The 24,146-nt window shown below is 44.8% G+C and overlaps 1 protein-coding gene across 1 annotated transcript; it reads right to left on the bottom strand.

Moving 5' to 3' along the window:
* Positions 1-1,769: 1,769 nt before the first annotated feature.
* Positions 1,770-5,551, bottom strand: LOC141133753 (E3 ubiquitin-protein ligase TRIM39-like). Its single transcript, XM_073623291.1, has 2 exons — positions 5,323-5,551; positions 1,770-5,146 (listed from the first exon to the last, which is right to left on the bottom strand). The coding sequence occupies exon 2, from the start codon at positions 5,005-5,007 to the stop codon at positions 3,412-3,414; it is 1,596 nt and encodes a 531-aa protein (XP_073479392.1). The 5' UTR covers positions 5,008-5,146; positions 5,323-5,551; the 3' UTR covers positions 1,770-3,411.
* Between the last annotated feature and the right edge of the window lie 18,595 nt (positions 5,552-24,146).

Below are 24,146 nucleotides of genomic sequence, written 5' to 3'. Positions count from 1 at the left end.
CACAGGTCCCTGCTGTCTCCTGGGACCCATGTGTCTCCCAGAAGACAGCATGGAAGATACCGCGTGGCGCGGGTATCTATGCCCGGTAGTGGGAACAAAATACCTGTATTAGACAGGTATTTGCTCCCCCTCCTCCCTGATAGGTGCCAAATGTGACACCGGAGGGGGGGAGGATTCCAAAAAGCAGAAGTTCCATTTTTGGGTGGAACTCCGCTTTAAACGTCTGGGGACCATTTTAGAGGTAATATATCTCTCAAATGAGACAGTGTCCCACCATGTTCTCATTTTCTTCTCAAAAATATAACTTAATTTTTTGAAGGAGTGGTTCAGGTTTCCTGTTACAGGCTCATTCCTATTACCTGAAAACACTTCCTCTAAATTCAGCAGGGACAGGGAAGCTGGTCAGAGTTGATGGGAAGATGGATGGAACCAAATACAGGGCAATCTTAGAAGAAAACCTGTTAGAGTCTGAAAAAGACTTGAGACTGGGCTGGAGGTTCACCTTCCATCAGGACAACGACCCTAAACATACAGCCAGAGCTACAATGTAATGGTTCAGATCAAAGCATATTCATGTGTTAGAATGGCCCAGTCAAAGTCCAGAACTAAATCCAATCAAGAATCTGTGGCAAGACTTGAAAATTGCTGTTCACAGACGCTCTCCATCCAATCTGACAGAGCTTGAGATATTTTACAAAGAAGAATGGGAAAAAAATGTCCCTCTCTAGATGAGCAAAGCTGGTAGAGACATCCCCAAAAAGACTTGCAGCTGTAATTGCAGAGAAAGGCGGTTCTACAAAGTATTGACTCAGGGGGGCGCTATACAAATGCACATCACACTTCACCTATTTATTTGTAAAAAATGTTGAAAATCATTTATCATTTTCCTTCCACTTCACAATTATGAGCCACTTTGTGTTGGTCTATCACATAAAATCCCAATAAAATACATTTATGTATTTGGTTGTAACATGACAAAATGTGAAAAAAATATCAAGGGGTATGAATACGATTTCAAGGCACTGTATCCTTTTTGGCTTGATGCTTTTAAAATGCCTAAAACACACACCTGCCTTCACTCTGTATAGAATATATTTTGGCCTAACCTTGCTCATTAAAACTGACCTGCTACTGTTCAATTTTTTTTACACAGCTGACCTATGATAAATTCTATTTTTTTTTCAATAAAATAATGAACATGTCACACTTACCTGCTCTGTGTAATGGTTTTGCACAGGCAGCCCAGATCCTCCTCGGGTCCCACACTCCTCCCTCCTTCCCATTGACCCCACAGTAAGCAGCTTGCTATGGGGGCACCCAAGCTGAGCCACTGCTCTGTGTCCATTCAGACACAAAGTCGTGACTTGGCTCCGACCCCTTCATCTCCTGATTGGCTCACTGTGATTGCCAATAGCCAATCATGAGTGTGAGGTCCGGAGAGGCAAGGCTTCTGGGGACATTGCTGGATCGAGAGGGGGCTCAGGTAAATATTGTGGGGGGCTGGGGGGCTGTTGCACATAGAAGTTTTTTTTACATTCAGGCATAGAATGCACCTTCTGCCTTTACAATCACTTTAACCCTTTATACATACAAACAATAGCTGCCTTTTTAATGGAAATAAGCACTGCTCACATTATATGTTAGAAAAAGTCTGACCTTTAGGAAATGTCTGCAACAACCACTGCCATGCCAGCCACAGTTTCAAATATGGTAGTTTTCTTAAAGAGCCAATAATTCTTCTTAGTTAGAGCATTAGAGATAAAGCTTAATGATGTTAAAATATTGTTTAATGAAAAGATAAGATAATGGTGCAAGAAAAATAGTTACAGTAAAAGGCATGAAAAAATAGACAATACGCAACAGCAAAATAAATAGGATCAAAAATGAAAGTACAAGATGTTGCCTGAGAAGAGTCCAATTCAATGTAGAATAAGTCCTGGTATGACACAGTGATTCGCCCTAAGAGTGCCTCCCAGCATGGTGGTGGTTACAGAAATATCTCCCCCTCCTGGCAAATTTTTAAATGCAGTCATATTTTCAGAGGGCCAAGTATTACAGTCTGAGAACAAGTATATGATTATATAGCATTAAAACTCAGTTTGATAGAGATCAAACATGATGTACCTTTTTTGTTTGGCTTCCACAAAAGGGTTATATGTCCCTTCAGCCTCATGAACCTTGTAATATGGGAGTGTTTAGAATCAAATTTTTAGTATTTCTTTCTATATTTATGTAGACACTCGTTATTAACCACTTGCCGACCAGCCGTCATCATTATACTGTGGCAGGTCGGCTCATTCCTGCAAATCACCATAGATATACGTCGGCTCCTTTAAGAGCCATAGCAGGCGCGCGGGGGACCCAATACGCGTGGCCGCAATGTCCGCTGGCCACCCGCGATCGCGGGAAAGAGAGCCAGAACAGAGATCTGCCAATGTAAACATACAAATCCCGTTCTCACAGGGGAGGAGAGAGAGATCTGCTGTTCCTAGAGATTAGGAACAGCAATCTCTCTCCTCCTCCAGTCAGTCCCATCCTCCCACAGTTAGAAACTCCTCCCAGGGAACAAATGTCACCTCTTAATCGCCCCCTAGTGTTAACCCCTTCCCTGCCAGTGACATTTACACAGTAATCAGTGAATTTTTATAGCACTGATCGCTGTATAAATGTCAATGGTCCCAAAAAAGTGTCAAAAGTGTTCGATCTGTCCGCCACAATGTCGCAGTCCCGCTAAAAGTCGCAGATCGCTGCCATTACTAGTAAAAAAAAAATAATAAAAATGGCCAATGGCTCCCGCTGCTATCAATCTATACAATGAGAACAGAGACAGTGGCTGGAGTCACTGGGATCGTGCTCATCGCTGGAACAAATGGATTCAGGTTAGAAAAAGGGGGGCTCTGGGGGGAAACTGTGGAACACAAGGTTTTTCACCTTAATGCATAGAATGCATTAAGGTGAAAAACTTTGAGACTTTACAACTAATTTAATGTTACTAAGAGAACTGGTAATGGCCACCATGGCTAAAACTGGCATTAGCAGGTTTGAATCTGTAAACCACTTGTGTAAAAAAAGTGCGTCCCCTGGTACCGTCCCCCCCCCCACGTGAATGAGTATGGGGTACATAGTTAAGAAAACATTGTACACACATGTGTAGGTAAATGCTGTTACACAGAAGCATTGGCATTTACAAAAGTATGGCAGGCTGTATGTGGCACCTGAAGCTCCCAGACAAGGGAAGACACCCAGAATTTTTTACTGGACTTATTTTCACCTCATCATCATCCATATGAATGAGGACTTAATAAACTAAATTAAATTACATTTTAAATTCCTACTGCCCAAAGCTTTGATTCAGCAGTGGTCTAACCACATTCCCCTCCCTGTAATATCATCCAACTCTGGGTATAGTTTTCACATCTCCCGATTCCCCCCACATATCTTTATATAACCTCTATATACATATATCCCAGCATGGAGGGGCTCAGTGAAGGTGGTGGTGAAGGTGTGGAGATGTCGGATCGGGTCACACAGATCATAAAAGGAGATCCGCCCGGCCTCATAATCCAGATATACCCTGACTCTGTTACTGGATACAATGGCAGGTAAGGGGATCCATTTACTTTCACACATCACCCCATACTGATTACCATCTCTATCCAAACCCCAGGACTTTTTATTATATCCCATGGCTGACCCTTCTCCTCTCCTGTCTATACTGGGGTAACACATCCCGACTATCCATACATCTGATCCCCCAACATCCACTTCCCAGTAGTTTCTCCCTGCAGAAAAACCCTGACTGCTTATCACCTGGGGGCAATCCTGAAATCTTGCTGGTGTTTCTGGGTGATTCTGGTCTATATCTGAGCTGGTTACAATTTTCCTGTCTTCTGATATCTGTAAAGTATTATGCACAGTGTTTGCATCCAATGACAAGTCTGAAGCTTCCTTTATATAGATGAATACAGTTACATCATCTATTATATCAGATAATGTGTTCAATGTATGTGAGATCCCAGCCAGATCCCCTCCACCATCCTCCTCATCACCTCCATCCTCCAGATCCCATTCATCGGATATCTTATCTCCATCCTTAGTATCACACAAGTCACCTGTGTCTGATTCCTGTAAGACAGTCAGTGGATCTGTCATGTTACACAGCTCCTCAATGTGACGCATCTTCCTGGACAGCTCCTCCTTCTTTATTTCCAGATCCCGTATCATGTCTGTCATGGAGATGGAGACCCGCTCTGCCTGCCCGGAGATGTCCCTCACAACCCTCTTCTCCAGGTCATCCAGACGTCTCCTGAGATCTATAAACAGGGCAGTGACTCTCTCGGTGTCACCAGCTGCTTCTTCTTCTACTTTCCTCCTGTGTTCCTGCAGACTCTGGACTCTTTCCTCCATCTCCTCTCTCCTTGTCAGAAGTTTCTGCAGAACATTCCTCAGTGTCTCCTTCTTCTTCTCAGAAGCCTCATCCAGTGACTCCATCTCATGTCCTGTGTGTTTTCCAATCAGACAGCAGGACACACAGACACAGGTATCATCATCAGTGCAGTAATACTCCAGAATCTTCTTATGGACGGAGCATTTCCTGATCTCCATGGAGAAGGTGGGGTCAGTTAAGATGTGTTCTGGGGACTTTTTGTGGACTCTCAGGTGTTTATCACAGAGAGAAACCTCACAGTGCAGACAGGATCTAATAGCAGGTACAGGAGAGTCCACACAGTGAGTACAGAAGACCCCGGACTCCTCTTGATCTGGCTGAACAGACAGGAAATTCTCCACTATGTTACGCAGTGTTTTATTCCTCTGCAGAGCAGGACGGTTCTGAAACTTTTCTTTGCATTCAGGACAGGAATAACCTCCAGACCCCCCATGTACATCAAGAACACGAGTAATACAGACCCGGCAGAAGTTGTGTCCACATTTCAGGGTTATAGGGTCGGTATAAATGTTCAGACAGATGGAACATTCAAGCTCAGCTCTCAGACCAGCAGAAGCCATCGTTGACAGTAGAAGTTAGAGATAATAGTGAAAGTTTTGGATGTTCTTGGAGTTAATCTCTAAATTGCTTCAGGAACCTTTGGACTCAGACTGAGACAATCCCCTTGGCTTCCAATCTTCCCTAATAGTACAGCCACTCCTATAAATTACACAAAAGATCAGATTATTGCTGCTTTGTATTTGTTAATCAATCTAACTTCTATGGTCAATGCTGCACTGACTCTAATGGCTGTAAGATACAGTGGATCTTCTCTTTCTACACTGCAGTTAATATTGAACAGAAACCTTCAGATGCATACAAGGATCATATCCTACCTGATCAGAGCTTCAGATTTTCATCCCGTCATTGCTGTACTGTGCAGCTGCTTCACCGGTATAAGACGTATAAGGGCGGTATATGGAGGAAAATTCAGCAAGGCCATAGGCATACAAACATTCCTCTGCACACGCCCTACCCCTTCACCTGATTTTTGCTGCGGGGTTAAAGTCCTCAGCTGCATTTTGCTATGTCTGAGCTTGTTATGTAGCACTTTAAAGAGTGCCTATTCCTTAAAAAGGTCATCTGGGATAATAAGTTTTATTTTAAAAAATCCCATCTTTAGGCCCTATATATACAGTATATGACCTCAGGAGCAAGTGGTTATACCACCATCATGGCTGTATCATTTTTTTTTGAGCCAGCGATCATCTCTAAAGTAGCTTCTCTGATTACAACCTGATCCCATCGCCCTGCAGTTCTTTACTATGGATGAAAACTAAAAATAAAATTTCTTGCAGCACTTAGGAACTTTGTACTTCTACAAAATCAGATGTATAAAAAAAACAGCACCTCGTTTGCTGCCACCATCTTTATTTGGTAAAATGCATTTATATCCTGCTACTCCCGTCCACTTTAAACTGAACACAGACTGACTGCTTTTCAAATGTATCTTTGACTCAGTCCATCACGCTGGTCATATCTGTGGACTGTCGCTCTGAGCCATCTACTGGATGGAGGGATCATCTTCCACTCAGATCTGAAATACAGGAGTAGAGGTCTCATGGATTGGTGTTTACACCACAAGCCTTGTTGACTCATTGAGTGTATGTCCATTGGAGTCCCTTCACTCCGGTAAGCCTTCACACAATCGGTGGTGGTCGCATTATTGTTTTTTTCCACTCAACATTGACTTCAACATTGACTTCACATTGACTTCACGGGGAACACGATTTCTTTTCTCTTGATCTAGTGCATTACTTTTCTTCACCATTTCTTTATGGACTTTTCAACTCACCACATACTGTACATACACAGCACTATCAGTGACTTCTCCTACCTTAGTCACTGAAGTGCTGATATCTCTGCCGATTCTTCTGACCATCGGAACAGACTGCAGAGGAGGAGGGAGGGGGAGGGGGAGAAGCTACACTCTGTGAAGTCTTGGGAGCGAGCAGAGAGCCGACATCAATCAAGCAAGATGATAGGAAAGTGGGTGGATCCAGACTCCAGAGCCAGACCATTGTTGGTATGATGCTGTAAGAAAGACTGTAGACCCTCCCACAGGTATTTAGCTCAATCTTAACCCCTTCCTGACCAGACACTGCAGTTGTACTGTGGTGGGTTGGCTCCCCTGTACTGCGAAAGGTTGGCCTTTTGACCACTAGGGGGCACGTGCACGCCGCCGGAGCAGATGCTCGTGCCCAGCAGTCACGATGACCGCCAGGCACCCACGATCACTCCACACAGAGACAGAACGGAGATCTGTCAATGAAAACAGACAGATCTCTGTGCTGTCAGGGGTGAGGAGAGCCATTTGTTGTTCATACTAAGTATGAACAACGATCGCTCTCCTCACCCAGTCAGTCCCCTCCCCCCACAGTTAGAATTACTCCCTAGGGAACACGGTTGACCCCTTGATCGCCCCCTAGTGTTAACCCCTTCCCTGCCAGTAACATTAACACAGTAATCAGTGCATTTTTATAGCACTGATCATTGTATAAATGCCAATGGTCCCAAAAATGTGTCAAAAGTGTCCGATGTGTCCGCCATAATGTCGCAGTCCTGATAAAAATTGCTGATCACCGCCATTACTAGTAAAAAAAAAAAAAAAAATAATAAAAATGCCATAAATCGTTCCCCTATTTTATAGATGCTATAACTTTTGTGCAAACCAATCAATATATGCTTATTGCGATTTTTATTACCAAAAATATGTAGAAGAATACATATCGGCCTAAATTGAGGAAAAAATGTGCTTTTTAAAAAAAAAATGGGGATATTTATTATAGCAAAAAGTACAAAATATTGTGTTTTTTTCAAAATTGTCGCTTTTTTTTTGTTTATAGCGCAAAAAATAGCCAGCCCTCTCAAAAGTGCCCCCATTCTGTTAACCACTTCAGCCCCGGAAGATTTGGCTGCTCAATGACCAGGCCATTTTTTGCGATACGGCACTGTGTCGCTTTAATTGACAATTACGCGGTCGTGCGAAGTTGTACCCAAACAAAATTGATGTCCTTTTTTTCCCCACAAATAGAGCTTTCTTTTGGTGGTATTTGATCATTGTTTCCGTGTGCCAGCTGCCAATCTCTGTTCCTCTAACGCCAATGCGTGTACGTGTATCAATGGTTTAGGGGCACTGTAAAGGACGTTAATCCCGGGAGCTGAGACGGTAACACCAGAGGCACGGCATTGGCACCAGCAACCAAGGTAGACAAGGTAGTAAAAAAGGAATATCTAAACATCAATATCACAGCTTCAAACTGGATATCTCTTATTTATGTCTACTTTGGTTGCTGGTGCCAATGTCGTGCCTCTGGTGTTACAGTCTCAGCTCCCGTGATTAACATTCTTTACAGTGCCCCTCACCATTGATACTACCAACAGTCGTACCCATATACTACAGATAGGTGAGAGTGTTTGGAACCTTTTGTGTTCCCCCTCTTTCTTTTATGTTTTATATTTTCTTTTTGACTATCATATCATTTTGGCATTTTTTATTCTATTATAGATACCCCCAAACTATGCATCTGCTCCTGATGAGTGGTAATGTAACCACGAAACGCGTAGAGCTTTTTTATGATGCTACGTCACAGTTTTCACGTCTAACATCTGTACCATATTATAGTCTAGCCTATATGCTACTACTACAATTTCGGTCTACATAGCCAAGGCTCATTACTATGTATATTATGTTGAGACATTTGTTATATATTATGAATTGTCTAGACTTCATTTATTGGGACCTACTACTATATTATACCATTTTATTTATTTTTTACTATTTTATATGTGTATGTCTTCATACCCAAGGCTCATTATTATGTATAATATGTTGAGACAATTGTTGTATATTATGAATTGTTTAGACTTCAGTTATTGGGACCTACTATTATATTATACTATTTTATTTATTATGTTTTACAATTTTACATGTGTATGTACACCTTTTGTAATAAATACCAATGTTTACATTGATTGGCTCATTCGACTTAGTAATGTCCTTCATATAAAGTCCCACAATCCATTCTCTTTGTCAAATTTATCAGGGATGGAGGTATAGATACTTATTGCCTCATATAAAGTCCCAATTTTAGCTCTAGTCCTAGTTTCCTGTTCAAAGTACCTAGCAACCCACCTGCTCCCGCTTCCCCTACTGCCATTACTGAGGCTCCGGAGCCAATGCAGATAGGCCTGCTTCGCTCACCATTGACACCAGAAGAAAAGCAGCGCTGCTGCCTGAATAATCTCTGTTTATATTGCGGAGTAGCCGGCCACTACGCAAGCATGTGCCCCAACAAGACTCATAAGTTTGACTCTCCTCTTCACGATCCTTGTGCATTGACTTTAACGAGATCTGCTCACATTGCTGTTCCTGTCTCACTACAGCTTCCAGAAGGGGCACTCCGGGTCCAGGCAATAATTGACTCAGGCGCCTGTAGCTTCTTCATGGACCATGCCTTCGTCCAGCAACACAATATCCCTCTGCGACCCAAACAGCAGAGACTGACCATACGGTTAGCTGACAAGTCAAACATCAAATCTGGACCTATCATCCACGAGACTCAACCTCTGTCCACTGACATTCTGCCGGACCACCAAGAACTGTTATGCCTGGACGTTATCTCCTCACCACTTTTTCCAATCATTTTGGGGATTCAATGGCTGCAATAACGCCCAGATTAATTGGGTTACCGGCAAGGTGGTCTTCCAATCTTCCTATTGTCTCCACAATTGTCTTAAGACACTTCACCATGCGGCTCCAGTTATTGGCTGCTTAAAACCCGTATCTGAATCCCAAGAACTCGTCCCACCCATATACCATGATTTCTTGGACGTATTTGACAAGCAGAAGGCAGACACTCTTCCCCCTCACCGGGCTTATGACTGCCCAATTGAACTTTTACCAGGGGCAGAAATTCCATTTGGAAGGATTTTCTCTCTTTCGGAGCCTGAACTCCTGGTCCTAAAGGATTACGTCAATGAGAATCTCAGGAAGGGGTTCATCCGACACTCCTCCTCTCTGGCCGGTGCAGGAATAATTTTCGTCGAGAAGACCCACTCCGCCCATGTGTGGATTACAGAGAGTTGAATCGGATTACTATCAAAAATCGTTATCCTCTTCCTCTGATTCCGGAGTTGTTCCAGAGACACCGTTCTGCAAAAATATTTACTAAATTGGATTTATGAGGTGCCTACAACTTAATCAGAATCCGTGAAGTGGATGAGTGGAAGACGGCCTTCCGGACTCGCTTTGGCCACTTCGAGTATCTCGTTATGCCCTTTGGACTATGTAACGCACCAGCCACCTTCCAGCATTTCGTTAATAACATCTTCAGAGACTTCTTATGCCCTGTACACACGGTCGGACATTGATCGGACATTCCGACAACAAAATCCATGGATTTTTTCTGATGGATGTTGGCTCAAACTTATCTTGCATACACACGGTCACACAAAGTTGTCGGAAAATCCGATCGTTCTGAACGTGGTGACGTAAATCACGTACGTCAGGACTATAAATGGGGCAGTTGTCCAGGTAGGCAATCATGAATAAGTCTAATGCCCTGTACACACGGTCGGATTTTCCGACAGAAAATGTGTGATAGGACCTTGTTGTCGGAAATTCCGACCATGTGTGGGCTCCATCACACATTTTCCATTGGAATTTCCGACACACAAAGTTTGTGAGCTTGCTATGAAATTTTCCGACAACAAAATCCGTTCTCGGAAATTCCGATCGTGTGTACACAAATCCGACGCACAAAGTGCCATGCGATCAATGTCCGACCGCGTGTGCAGGGCATTAGACAAAACGGACTTTATGCTAAGGCCGAGAAATGTGAATTTGAACGGCAGACCATTCACTTTCTGGGCCTGGTAATCTCAACTGGGGGTATGTCAATGGACCCTCAGAAGGTCTCAGCTATAATGTCCTGGCCACTTCCAACCAATAAGAAAGGGGTACAATGCTTTATCGGGTTTTTTAACTTTTACAGAAAATTTATTAAAAACTTCTCTGGTATCATAACACCCATCACTCAACTCACCAAGAAACAGAACCGTTTTCAATGGAGTGAAGCAGCTCAAGTTGCATTTGACAGACTAAAGGGACTATTTACCTCTGCTCCGGTACTGAAGCATCCCGATCCTGCTCTGCCCTACATCCTGGAGGTGGAAGCATCGGAAAGCGCTGTAGGGGCCATCCTGCCCCAGCGCCAAGGACCTAAGTCTTTAACCACTTGACGACCGCCTCACGCCGATGTACGTCGGCAAGGTGGCACGGACAGGCAAAATCACGTACATATACGTGATTTGCCTTCCGCGGGTGGGAGGTCCGATCGGAGGCGGTCGTCTTTTGTCCCACGGCGATCGGAGGTGAGGGGGAGGCCATCCGTTCGTGGCCCCCCCTCGCGATCGCCGCCGGCCAATCGAATCATTCCTTTGCTGCTGTATGCTAAACAGCAGCAAAGGAAATGATGTCATCTCTCCTCGGCTTGGTAATTTCCGTTCCGGCCCGAGGAGAGAAGACAGGTATGTGAGTGCACAACACTACACACAACACAGTAGAACATGCCAGGCACACATCTCCCCCCCAATCGCCCCCCCCCCCTGTCACAAACTGACACCAGCAGTTTTTTTTTTTTTTCTGATTACTGCATTGGTGTCAGTTTGTGACAGTTACAGTGTTGGGACAGTTAGTATTACCCCCCTGTAGGTCTAGGATACCCCCCTAACCCCCCTAATAAAGTTTTAACCCCTTGATCACCCCCTGTCACCAGTGTCGCTAAGCGATCATTTTTCTGATCGCTGTATTAGTGTCGCTGGTGACGCTAGTTAGGGACGTAAATATTTAGGTTCGCCGTCAGCGTTTTATAGCGTCAGGGACCCCCATATACTACCGAATAAATGTTTTAACCCCTTGATGGCCCCCTAGTTAACCCTTTCACCACTGATCACCGTATAAGTGTTACGGGTGACGCTGGTTAGTTTGTTTATTTTTTATAGTGTCAGGGCACCCGCCGTTTATTACTGAATAAAGATTTAGCCCCCTGATCGCCCGGCGGTGATATGCGTCGCCCCAGGCAGCGTCAGATTAGCGCCAGTACCGCTAACACCCACGCACGCAGCATACGCCTCCCTTAGTGGTATAGTATCTGAACGGATCAATATCTGATCCGATCAGATCTATACTAGCGTCCCCAGCAGTTTAGAGTTCCCAAAAACGCAGTGTTAGCGGGATCAGCCCAGATACCCGCTAGCACCTGCGTTTTGCCCCTCCGCCCGGCCCAGCCCACCCAAGTGCAGTATTGATCGATCACTGTCACTTACAAAACACTAAACACATAACTGCAGCGTTCGCAGAGTCAGGCCTGATCCCTGCGATCTCTAACAGTTTTTTTGGTAGCATTTTGGTGAACTGGCAAGCACCAGCCCCAGGCAGCGTCAGGTTAGCGCCAGTAGCGCTAACACCCACGCACGCACCGTACAGCTCCCTTAGTGGTATAGTATCTGAACGGATCAATATCTGGTCCGATCAGATCTATACTAGCGTCCCCAGCAGTTTAGGGTTCCCAAAAACGCAGTGTTAGCGGGATCAGCCCAGATACCTGCTAGCACCTGCGTTTTGCCCCTCCGCCCGGCCCAGCCCAGCCCACCCAAGTGCAGTATCGATCGATCACTGTCACTTACAAGGCACTAAACGCATAACTGCAGCGTTCGCAGAGTCAGGCCTGATTCCTGCGATCGCTAACAGTTTTTTTTGTAGCTTTTTATTGAACTGGCAAGCGCCAGCGGCCTAGTACACCCCGGTCGTGGTCAAACCAGCACTGCAGTAACACTTGGTGACGTGGCGAGTCCCATAAGTGCAGCTCAAGCTGGTGAGGTGGCAAGCACAAGTAGTGTCCCGCTGCCACCAAAAAGACAAACACAGGCCCGTCGTGCCCATAGTGCCCTTCCTGCTGCATTCGTCAATCCTAATTGGGAACCCACCACTTCTGCAGCGCCCGTACTTCCCCCATTCACATCCCCAACCAAATGCAGTCGGCTGCATGAGAGGCATTTTTATGTCCTCCCGAGTACCCCTACCCAACGAACCCCCCCAAAAAAGATGTCGTGTCTGCAGCAAGCGCGGATATAGGCGTGACACCCGCTATTATTGTCCCTCCTGTCCTGATAATCCTGGTCTTTGCATTGGTGAATGTTTTGAAAGCTACCATTCACTAGTTGAGTATTAGCGTAGGGTACAGCATTGCACAGACTAGACACACTTTCACAGGATCTCCCAAGATGCCATCGCATTTTGAGAGACCCGAACCTGGAACCGGTTACAGTTATAAAAGTTAGTTACAAAAAAAGTGTAAAAAAAAAAAAAAAACCACAAACAAAAATAAAAAAATATAGTTGTCGTTTTATTGTTCTCTCTCTCTCTATTCTCTCTCTCTTGTTTTGCTCTTTTTTACTGTATTCTATTCTGCAATGTTTTATTGTTATTATGTTTTATCATGTTTGCTTTTCAGGTATGCAATTTTTTATACTTTACCGTTTACTGTGCTTTATTGTTAACCATTTTTTTGTCTTCAGGTACGCCATTCACGACTTTGAGTGGTTATACCAGAATGATGCCTGCAGGTTTAGGTATCATCTTGGTATCATTCTTTTCAGCCAGCGGTCGGCTTTCATGTAAAAGCAATCCTAGCGGCTAATTAGCCTCTAGACTGCTTTTACAAGCCGTGGGAGGGAATGCCCCCCCCCACCGTCTTCCGTGTATTTCTCTGGCTCTCCTGTCTCAACAGGGAACCTGAGAATGCAGCCGGTGATTCAGCCAGCTGACCATAGAGCTGATCAGAGACCAGAGTGGCTCCAAACATCTCTATGGCCTAAGAAACCGGAAGCTACGAGCATTTTATGACTTAGATTTCGCCGGATGTAAATAGCACCATTGGGAAATTGGGGAAGCATTTTATCACACCGATCTTGGTGTTGTCAGATGCTTTGAGGGCAGAGGAGAGATCTAGGGTCTAATAGACCCCAATTTTTTCAAAAAAGAGTACCTGTCACTACCTATTGCTATCATAGGGGATATTTACATTCCCCGAGATGACAATAAAAATGATTAAAAAAAAAAAATGAAAGAAACAGTTTAAAAATAAGATAAAAAAGCAAAAAAATAATAAAGAAAAAAAAAAAAAAAAAAGCACCCCTGTCGCCCCCTGCTCTCGCACTAAGGCGAACGCAAGCGGCGGTCTGTCGTCAAACGTAAACAGCAATTGCACCATGCATGTGAGGTATCGCCGCGAAGGTCAGATCGAGGGCAGTAATTTTTGCAGTAGACCTCCTCTGTAAATCTAAAGTGGTAACCTGTAAAGGCTTTTAAAGGCTTTTAAAAATGTATTTATTTTGTTGCCACTGCACGTTTGTGCGCAATTTTAAAGCATGTCATGTTTGGTATCCATGTACTCGGCCTAAGATTATCTTTTTTATTTCATCAAACATTTGGGCAATATAGTGTGTTTTAGTGCATTAAAATTTAAAAAAGTGTGTTTTTTCCCCAAAAAATGCGTTTGAAAAATCGCTGCGCAAATACTGTGTGAAAAAAAAAAATGAAACACCCACCATTTTAATCTGTAGGGCATTTGCTTTAAAAAAATATATAATGTTTGGGGGTTCAAAGTAATTTTTTTGCAAAAAAAAATAACTTTTTCATGTAAACAATGAGTGTCAGAAAGGGCTTTGTCTTCAAGTGGTTAGAAGAGTGGGTGATGTGTGACATAAGCTTCTAAATGTTGTGCATAAAATGCCAGGACAGTTCAAACCCCCCCCCAAATGACCCCGTTTTGGAAAGTAGACACCCCAAGCTATTTGCTGAGAGGCATGTCGAGTCCATGGAATATTTTATATTGCGACACAAGTTGCGGGAAAGAGACAAATTTTTTTTTTACACAAAGTTGTCACTAAATGATATATTGCTCAAACATGCCATGGGAATATGTGAAATTACACCCCAAAATACATTCTGCTGCTTCTCCTGAGTACGGGTATACCACATGTGTGAGACTTTTTGGGAGCCTAGCCGCGTACGGGACCCCGAAAACCAAGCACCGCCTTCAGGCTTTCTAAGGGCGTGAATTTTTGATTTCACTCTTCACTGCCTATCACAGTTTCGGAGGCCATGGAATGCCCAGGTGGCACAAAACCCCCCCAAATGACCCCATTTTGGAAAGTAGACACCCCAAGCTATTTGCTGAGAGGTATAGTGAGTATTTTGCAGACCTCACTTTTTGTCACAAAGTTTTGAAAATTGAAAAAAGAAAAAAAAAAATGTTTTTTCTTGTCTTTCTTCATTTTCAAAAACAAATGAGAGCTGCAAAATACTCACCATGCCTCTCAGCAAATAGCTTGGGGTGTCTACTTTCCAAAATGGGGTCATTTGGGGGGGTTTTGTGCCACCTGGGCATTCCATGGCCTCCGAAACTGTGATAGGCAGTGAAGAGTGAAATCAAAAATTTTCACCCTTAGAAATCCTGAAGGCGGTGATTGGATTTCGGGGCCCCGTACGCGGCTAGGCTCCCAAAAAGTCCCACACATGTGGTATCCCCGTACTCAGGAGAAGCAGCTGAATGTATTTTGGGGTGCAATTCCACATATGCCCATGGCCTGTGTGAGCAATATATCATTTAGTGACAACTTTGTGCAAAAAAAAAAAAAAAAAGTGTCACTTTCCCGCAACTTGTGTCAAAATATAAAATATTCCATGGACTCAATATGCCTCTCAGCAAATAGCTTGGGGTGTCTACTTTCCAAAATGGGGTCATTTTGGGGGGTTTTGTGCCACCTGGGCATTCCATGGCCTCCGAAACTGTGATAGGTAGTGAGGAGTAAAATCAAAAATTTACACCCTTAGAAATCCTGAAGGCGGTGATTGGTTTTCGGGGCCCCGTACGCGGCTAAGCTCCCAAAAAGTCCCACACATGTGGTATCCCTATACTCAGGAGAAGCAGCTGAATGTATTTTGGGGTGCAATTCCACATAGGCCCATGGCCTGTGTGAGCAATATATCATTTAGTGACAACTTTTTGTAAATATTTTTTTTTTTTTTTGTCATTATTCAATCACTTGGGACAAAAAAAATAAATATTCAATGGGTTCAACATGCCTCTCAGCAATTTCCTTGGGGTGTCTACTTTCCAAAATGGGGTCATTTGGGGGGGTTTTGTACTGCCCTGCCATTTTAGCACCTCAAGAAATGACATAGGCAGTCATAAACTAAAAGCTGTGTAAATTCCAGAAAATGTACCCTAGTTTGTAGACGCTATAACTTTTGCGCAAACCAATAAATATACGCTTATTGACATTTTTTTTACCAAAGACATGTGGCCGAATACATTTTGGCCTAAATGTATGACTAAAATTTAGTTTATTGGATTTTTTTTATAACAAAAAGTAGAAAATATCATTTTTTTTCAAAATTTTTGGTCTTTTTCCGTTTATAGCGCAAAAAATAAAAACTGCAGAGGTGATCAAATATCATCAAAAGAAAGCTCTATTTGTGGGAAGAAAAGGACGCAAATTTCGTTTGGGTACAGCATTGCATGACCGCGCAATTAGCAGTTAAAGCGACGCAGTGCCAAATAGGAAAAAGACCTCTGGTCCTTAGGCAGCATAATGGTCCGGGGCTCAAGTGGTTAATACACTATGTGGGTTTCTTTTTAAAGAAATTGGGTCTATCGGAAAAGAACTATGGTGTGGGAGACCAAGAGCTTTTGGCGATTAAATCAGCCTTGGAGGAGTGGTGGTAACTCTTGGAGGGAGCAGCACACCCAATACTGATCTTCACGGACCACAAAAATTTAGAATATCTCAGAACTGCCAAATGCCTCAGACCCAGACAAGCGAGATAGGCTCTTTTTTTTCACGCTTTAATTTTCATATTACTTACTTGCCAGAGTCCAAGAATGTCAAACCCAACGCGCTATCTTGCATGTCCACGAAATCCGAATTTCCATCCCAACCAGATACTATCTTGCAAGCTGGAAATTTTTTATTAACACAATCTGATTTAATATCACAGATCCGTCAGGCATCCGTGGAAGCTTCCCTGCCCCCGGGCACTAACCTTCAGGAAAACAATGGACTCTACTGGCAGGGTAATAAAATTTTTGTACCACAGAACTTGCACACCACCATCTTGCAGGTTTGCCATGACTATCCTTTGGCCGGCCATTTCGGGGGATACAAGACCATGGACTTGGTCCAAAGACATTTCTAGTGGCCCAAGGGATTGCAGGAAAAATGTTAGTTCTTGCCTAACCTGCCTCAGGAACAAAAACAGTAAAAACAAGGCTTGGGGATTTCTAAGACCACTGCCCATTCCTGAAAGACCTTGGGATAGGATCGCAATGGATTTTATTGTGGAGCTTCCTCCTTCTGAGGGGTTTTCATCCATCTTCGTGGTAGTTGATCGCCTCTCCAAAATGGCACATTTTGTTCCCATGAAGGGGACCCCATCAGCAACGGAAACTGCCAAGGTGTTCATTAAGGAAATTGTTAGACTCCACAGGATTTCCTAAAGACATTGTCTCAGATCGTTGAGTGCAGTTCACGTCAAAATTCTGGAAAGCACTATGTGAAGCCCTGGTTATCAAACTCAGTTTTTTCTCGGCCTACCACCCTCAGACCAACGGGCAGACTGAACATACTAACCAAATGTTGAAGCAGTACTTACGTTGCTTTTCCTCTTTTACCCAGGAAGATTGAGCCTCACTGCTGACCCTGGCGGAATTCGCATTTAACAATTCTACCCATTCAGCCACTGACCAATCACCCTTCTTGTCCAACTATGGTTTTCATCCCTCTTTTTTGCCAACGCTGATTCCGGATTCTCCTTTGCCAGTTATCCAGGATAAATTAAACTTCTTTGTTACAAACAACCAGCTGCTGAGAGAGACCATTTCCAGGGCACTGGAGGATAATAAAAGATCCTTCGACAAGAGGAGGAGGGGGGGACTGGATTTAAAGACTGGTGACCATGTGTGGCTTTCAACAGTAAACCTGAAATTTGCATGCGCTTCCAGGAAACTGGGACCTAGATACTTGGGGCCCTTTCTGATCAAGAAAAAAATTAATCCAGTAGCTTATGAACTCGAACTTCCCGACTCATTTAACCACTTAACAACCGGCCCATAGCCGAATGACGGCTGCAGGGCGGTTGCTTAACTCTGGGAGGGCGTACTATGATGTCCTCCCAGAATTCCCCTCTCGCGCGCCCCCTGGGGCGCGCATCCGAACACATCCTTGACCAGAGGACCCGGCGCATCACGGATCCCGGTAAATGGCCGCTGATCGCGGCCGTTTACCATGTGATCGCGCCGTCAATCATCTGATGACGCCGGTTCCTCTCCTCCCCTCCTGTGTACCGATCGGTACACTATGAACGGAGAGGGGGATGGATGGATGGCTGCAGCGCTGTGGGCTGGATGTGTAGTGCCCACAGCGCTAACCACTGATATCCAGCCATCCATCCATCCATGCTCAACCATCCATAATGCTCTGCAATGCCCTGCACTACTCTGCAATGCCCTGCAATGCCCCACAATACTCTGCAATAACCCCACAATACTCTGCAATACCCCGCAGTACACTGCAATACCCCGCAATTCCCTGCAATACCCCACAATACCCTGCAATACCCCGCAGTACTCTGCAATATCCCCACAATACTCTGCAATACCCCCACAATACTCTGCAATACCCCGCAGTACTCTGCAATACCCCTCAATTCTCCGCAATACTCTGCAATACCCCGCAGTACACTGCAATACCCTGCAATACCCTGCAATACCCCACAGTACTCTGCAATACCCCGCAGTACTCTGCAATACCCCGCAATATTCTGCAATACCCTGCAATACTCTGCAATACCCCACAATACTCTGCAATACCCTGCAATACCCCGCAATACTCTCCAATACCCCGCAGTACTCTGCAATACCCCACAATATCCCGCAGTACTCTGCAATACCCCGAAATACTCTGAAATACCCCACAATACTCTGCAATACCCCGCAGTACTCTGCAATACCCTGCAGTACACTGCAATACCCCGCCATACTCTGCAATACCCCGCAGTACTGTGCAATACCCCGCAGTACTCTGCAATACCCCGCAGTACTCTGCAATACCCTGCAATACCCCGCCATACTCAGCCATACACTGCAATACCCCGCCATACCCAGCCATACCCAGCCATACCCTGCCATACCCAGCCATACTAAGCCATACCCAGCCATACCGAGCCATACTCAGCCATACCCAGCCATACCCTGCCATACCCAGCCATACTAAGCCATACCCAGCCATACCGAGCCATACTCAGCCATACCCAGCCATACCCTGCCATACCGAGCCATACTGAGCAAGTGGCTCAGATGGGCATCCGGAGTCTGCCCCTAAGGAAGGGGCAATGTCAGAGAACCACCACAACAAGTGCTCGTTCCCGTGCGCCAGCTGACAATCTCCGTTTCTCTAACGCCAATGCGTTTGGGCGGAGTCTTAGACAGAGACGAGTGAGATCTGGCTCAGGCATGCTCAATGGTGCACCCATACGAACAAGTGTACTGTAGCGCGCACACACACGCACACACACACGTATCAACGAATCCTGGCGAACGCCACCCTGTTTAAACAGAGAGTCTGCCTAGTGTCAGTGCTGGATTGTCTTCAGCTTGTCCCTGTGTTCCTGTTTGCTGCTTTGCCTGATTAACCTTATTCCTGAAAACCCGGCTTCCTCTGACCATTCTCTTGGATCCTTCCTGTCTGCTTGGCTTCCTCTATTTCCTATACTGACCCTGGCTTGGACTTATGACTACGGCTCTGCCTTCTGATCGTGTACCCCGCTGCCAGCCTGTTGCCAACCTCTGCCTGTCCCTGACTACGATTCTGCCTTCTGATTGTGTACCCTGCTGGCAGTCTGTTGCCAACTTCTGCCTGTTCCTGACTCTGCAAGTGATCCTGATCTTTCTTCCACCGACTGAGTCCGGTGATCAGTGGCTACATCTTCTCAACAGAGGTTCCTGTGTCCCCGAACTTCAGTCTTCTGCCTGCAGGCACCTGCACCCTTCCGTTGCCCTAGCAGTTCCTGTCTCAAGCTCCAGGGGTGCTATGACCGGGACCGTGCAAGAGGCCACCCTCGTCATTTTGGGCTCCGCTGTAAGGTACGTGACACTGCCCTCTCACTGCAGTGTCATAAAAGGGGGCATGTCTAAAATACAAATACTCCCTTCCAGCCCAGCCCTCCTAACTAGAAGAAAAAAACGTGTTTATGGGTATAATATTTACCCACAATCCCATGTTTTTCTCACCTAGTTAAGAGGGAGAATGAGAATCGGCTGCTGCTGAAAGGGTACAAGCTAAATCATATATTATTATGCTATAACATAATCATTTATTATCTATCTACTTTGAAATTACTGATTGGAAGTTATAACTTCAAACTTCAGTCATTTGTCCGTTAAGCCACCTGCTTGAGTACAGCTTTTGAAAATATAGTAAATTACCTTAAGAACAATATATCATAATTTATTGTATATTACTTATGATAGTTAACCCCTTGCCACCCAGGCCAATTCTGACACTTCTCTCCTACATGTAAAAATCATAATTTTTTTTGCTAGAAAATTAGGGATGGGCGAACGGTTCAGCCCGAGTCACCCCCAAAGCACCTTGACAAGGGCCTCATCCCCACAACCCTTGCCCGGTGGTTGTGGGGGTTTGCAGGTGGGGGGGGCTTATCGGAATCTGGGGACCCCCAGATCCCAGCCCCCCCTATGTGAATTGGTAACGGGTACATTGTACCCCTACCATTTCACAAAAAAAGTGTCAAAAATAGCAAAAAAGACAGGAGACACTTTGAGATAAGTCCTTTATTAAAAGATAAAAAATGTCCCGCCAGCTCACGCCGGCCGAAGAGCCGAAAAAAGAAAAAAGAAAAAAAACGCAACAGCTCCGCCTCCATGGGAGGCTCCCGTCGAGTGATGCTTCTTCTCGGTGACAGCTGTTATATAACTGAGGGTGGGGCCACTAGGTGACGTAAACGGGTGACTCCACCTTCCTCTTACGTCACGAGGTGTCAGTGGGGGTGCGGGGTCACCCATTTATGTCACCGAGTGGCTCCGCCCTCAGCTATATAACAGCTGTCATCGAGAAGAAGCATTACTCGGTGGGAGCCTCCAATGGAGGCGGAGCTGTTACTTTTTTTTTTTTTGGCTCATCAGCAGCATGATAGAAGATGAATGGACGTCACTGGACATTTTTATTTTTTTATTTTTTAATAAAGGACTTGTCCCAAAGTGTCTCCTGTCTTTTTTACTATTTTTGACACTTTTTTGTGAAATGGTGGGGGTACAATGTACTCCATTACCAATTCACATAGGGGGGGCGGGATCTGGGGGTTTCCTTGTTAAAGGGGGCTTACAGATTTCGATAAGCCCCCCACCCGCAGACCCCCACAACCACCGGGCAAGGGTTGTGGGGATGAGGCCCTTGTCAAGGTACTTGGCGTATAACAATGGCGTATGACTCCAAAGCACCCTCCCCATGTTGAGGGCATGTGGCCTGGTACAGTTCAGGAGGGGAGGCACTCTCTCATCTCGCCCTCTTTTGCTGTGGCCTGCCAGGTTGCGTGCTCGGATAAGGGGGGGACCCCTACGCCATTTTTTAAAAAATTTGGTGTAGGGTTCCCCTTAATTTCGATACCAGACCTGAAGGGCCTGGTATGGATTTTGGGGAGACCCCATGCAATTTTGTTTTTTTTAATATTGGTTTGGGGTTCCCCTTAATATTCATACCAGACCCAAAGGGCCTGGTAATGGACTGGGGACTGGGGGGACCCATGCTATTTTTTTCAATGAGTTTTATCTATATTGCCGAGAACCGACAATTCATTACAGCCACAATCAGTTTTAACCACTTGCTTACTGGGCACCTAAACCCCCCTCCTGCCCAGACCAATTTTCAGCTTTTAGCGCTGTCACACTTTGAATGACAATTGCGCGGTCATACAGCACTGTACCCAAATAAAATTTTTATAATTTTTTCCCCACAAATAGAGCTTTCTTTTGGTGGTATTTGATCACCTCTGGGTTTTTTATTTTTCGTTAAACAAATTAAAAAAGACCAAATTTTTTTTAACAAAATACAAAACCGTTTTATATTTTGTTAATACATTTTGCAAACAGGTAATTTTTCTCTTTCATTGATGCATGCTGAAGAGGCTACACTGATGGGCACTGATAGGCACTGATAGGCTTCACTGATGGGCACCGATAGGCTGCATTGATGGGCACTGATAAGGCGACACTGATGGGCACTGATAAGGCAGCACTGATGGGCAGTAATAGGCGGCACTGATGGGCACTAATAGGTGGCATTAGTGGGCACTGATAGGTGGCATTGGTGGGCACTGAGAGGTGACACTGATGGGTGGCACTGATGGGTGGCACTGATGGACGGCACTGAAGGGCATTCATAGGTGGCACTGAAGGTCACTAATAGGGGGCACTGATAGGTGGCACTGATTTCTGGCACTGATGGGTGACAGTGATGGGCTTTGATGGGTGGCATTGATGGGCACTGATCGGCACTGGTAGGTGACACTGATAGGCAGCACTGCTAGGTGGCATTGATGAGGCACTGATTGGCACCACTGGTGGGCATTAATAGGTGGCACTCGTGGGCAATCATAGGTGGCACTGATTGCTTTCACTTATGTACTGGTGGGCACTGATTGGTTGGCACTGTGGGCATTGATTGGTGGGCACTGCTTCGTGGCACTGGCAGGTGGTACTGGTGGGCACATATGAGGCGGCTTCGCCTCTTCCACTTCGGGACCGATGTCCCTCCAACAGAAGCCAGTGATTACCGATCTTCTGTTTACATCACGTGATCAGCTGTCATTGGCTGACAGCTGATCACGTAGTAAGGGGTAGGGATCGACCCCTTACTCCGATCTGTGATCACCCGAGTCTCATTGACTCGGGTGATCACAGCGCGCGCCGCACGCACCCTTCAGGAGGGTGTGGCCAGCTTGCAAAGGGGAGGGCGTCTATTGACGGCCTCCCGGTAAGCAGATCCGCGCTGTAGCAGTCATTCGGCTATATAAACTTAAAGATGGTGTGACAAATATAGGGAGTGTGTGTGGTCACAGATATGTATGTGGTCAAAGATATAGTGACAGTATAACAGTGATAACGACTAACGTGTATTAATCTCCACGCATATGGCAATAGCTCTGGGTGGTGAAATGTTTATCGCCCGTGGTGACGGCAATTAATACATATCCCACAATATATCCATAAGAAAATAACAATCATGTAAAAGTGTCACTAATCAGTAGATAATAATCCATCAATATATAAATCTCAACATGCCCAAAAACAAAATATCAAAAATATATAAAGTGTCAAAACAGTGCAGCAACAATCTAGAGTGACTTTTAGTACATATTAGCGAGCACCACTTAAAGTGACATAGTGCAACAGTGCAATGACAATTTTTTAAAACAATATTAGAAAATCCCAAAAATTAGCAAGTGCTATAGTATGAAGCTAGTAGGTGTAGTGTGACTGTAATGTCCTGACATGTAGCAGTAGTCACAGTACAGTGTGTTTCAGAAAAACAAACAAAAAGTCTTTCTTGTGAGGCGGCTATGTCGCCTGACAAGTCGCCCCTGTGTGAATCGGGGCTCACGGTGTTCATACAAATTTTTTGCCTGTTCGCATGTTCTGGTGCAAACCGAAACGGAGGGTGTTCGGCTCATCCCTACTACTAACGCATCCACTGACTTTAACGGTGTTCCTCCAAATTTTTTTGCGTGTTCGCAAGCTCTAGTGCGAACCGAACCGGGGGGTGTTCGGCTCATCCTTATAGAAAATCACTCAGAACCCCCAAACATTTTATATATATATATATATATATATATATATTTTTTTTTTTTTAGCAGGCACAATAAAATGGCAGTCGTTGCAACTCTTTATGTCACGCGGTATTTGCGCAGCAATTTTTCAAATGCGTTTTTTGGGGGAAAAAAACTGTTATGAATATAAAAAAAACCCCACTAAAGTTAGCCCGATTTTTTTTCTTTTCTTGTATAATGTGAAAGATGATGTTACGGCGAGTAAATAGATACCTAACATGTCACGATTTAAAATTGCACACACTTGTGGAATGGCGCCAAACTTTGGTACTTAAAAATCTCCATAGGCGACGCTTTAAATTTTTTTACAGGTTACATGTTTAGAGTTACAGAGGAGGTCTAGTGCTAGAATTATTGCTCTCGCTCTAAGTATCGCGGCGTATGTAACCTGTGTGTATCTGGCTCTGATAGTAGCTAGTGCCTCACCAGCCACTCACCTCACTGCACGTCCCTGTGTACAGTGTTGTATGACCGTGCAATTGTCATTCAAAGTGCGACTGCGTGAAAAGCTGAAAATTGGCCTGGGCAGCAAGGGGGTTTAAGTGCCCAGTAGACAAATGGTTAACTTTCACATTACAGAGGGTAGTCACACCCTGAAGGAGCAGATCAGCTTTAGTTTCCTAGGCTGCATATCTTGCTAGTTGATTTTGGAGTATCCCGAGGCTCACTTGAGTGACTGTGTATTACTGAGTG

Source organism: Aquarana catesbeiana, linkage group LG03 (assembly GCF_042186555.1).
Source record: "Aquarana catesbeiana isolate 2022-GZ linkage group LG03, ASM4218655v1, whole genome shotgun sequence".
Lineage (NCBI taxonomy): Eukaryota > Metazoa > Chordata > Amphibia > Anura > Ranidae > Aquarana > Aquarana catesbeiana.
Note: the sequence above shows the minus strand (reverse complement) of the source record. Positions and strands in the feature narration are given on the sequence as shown.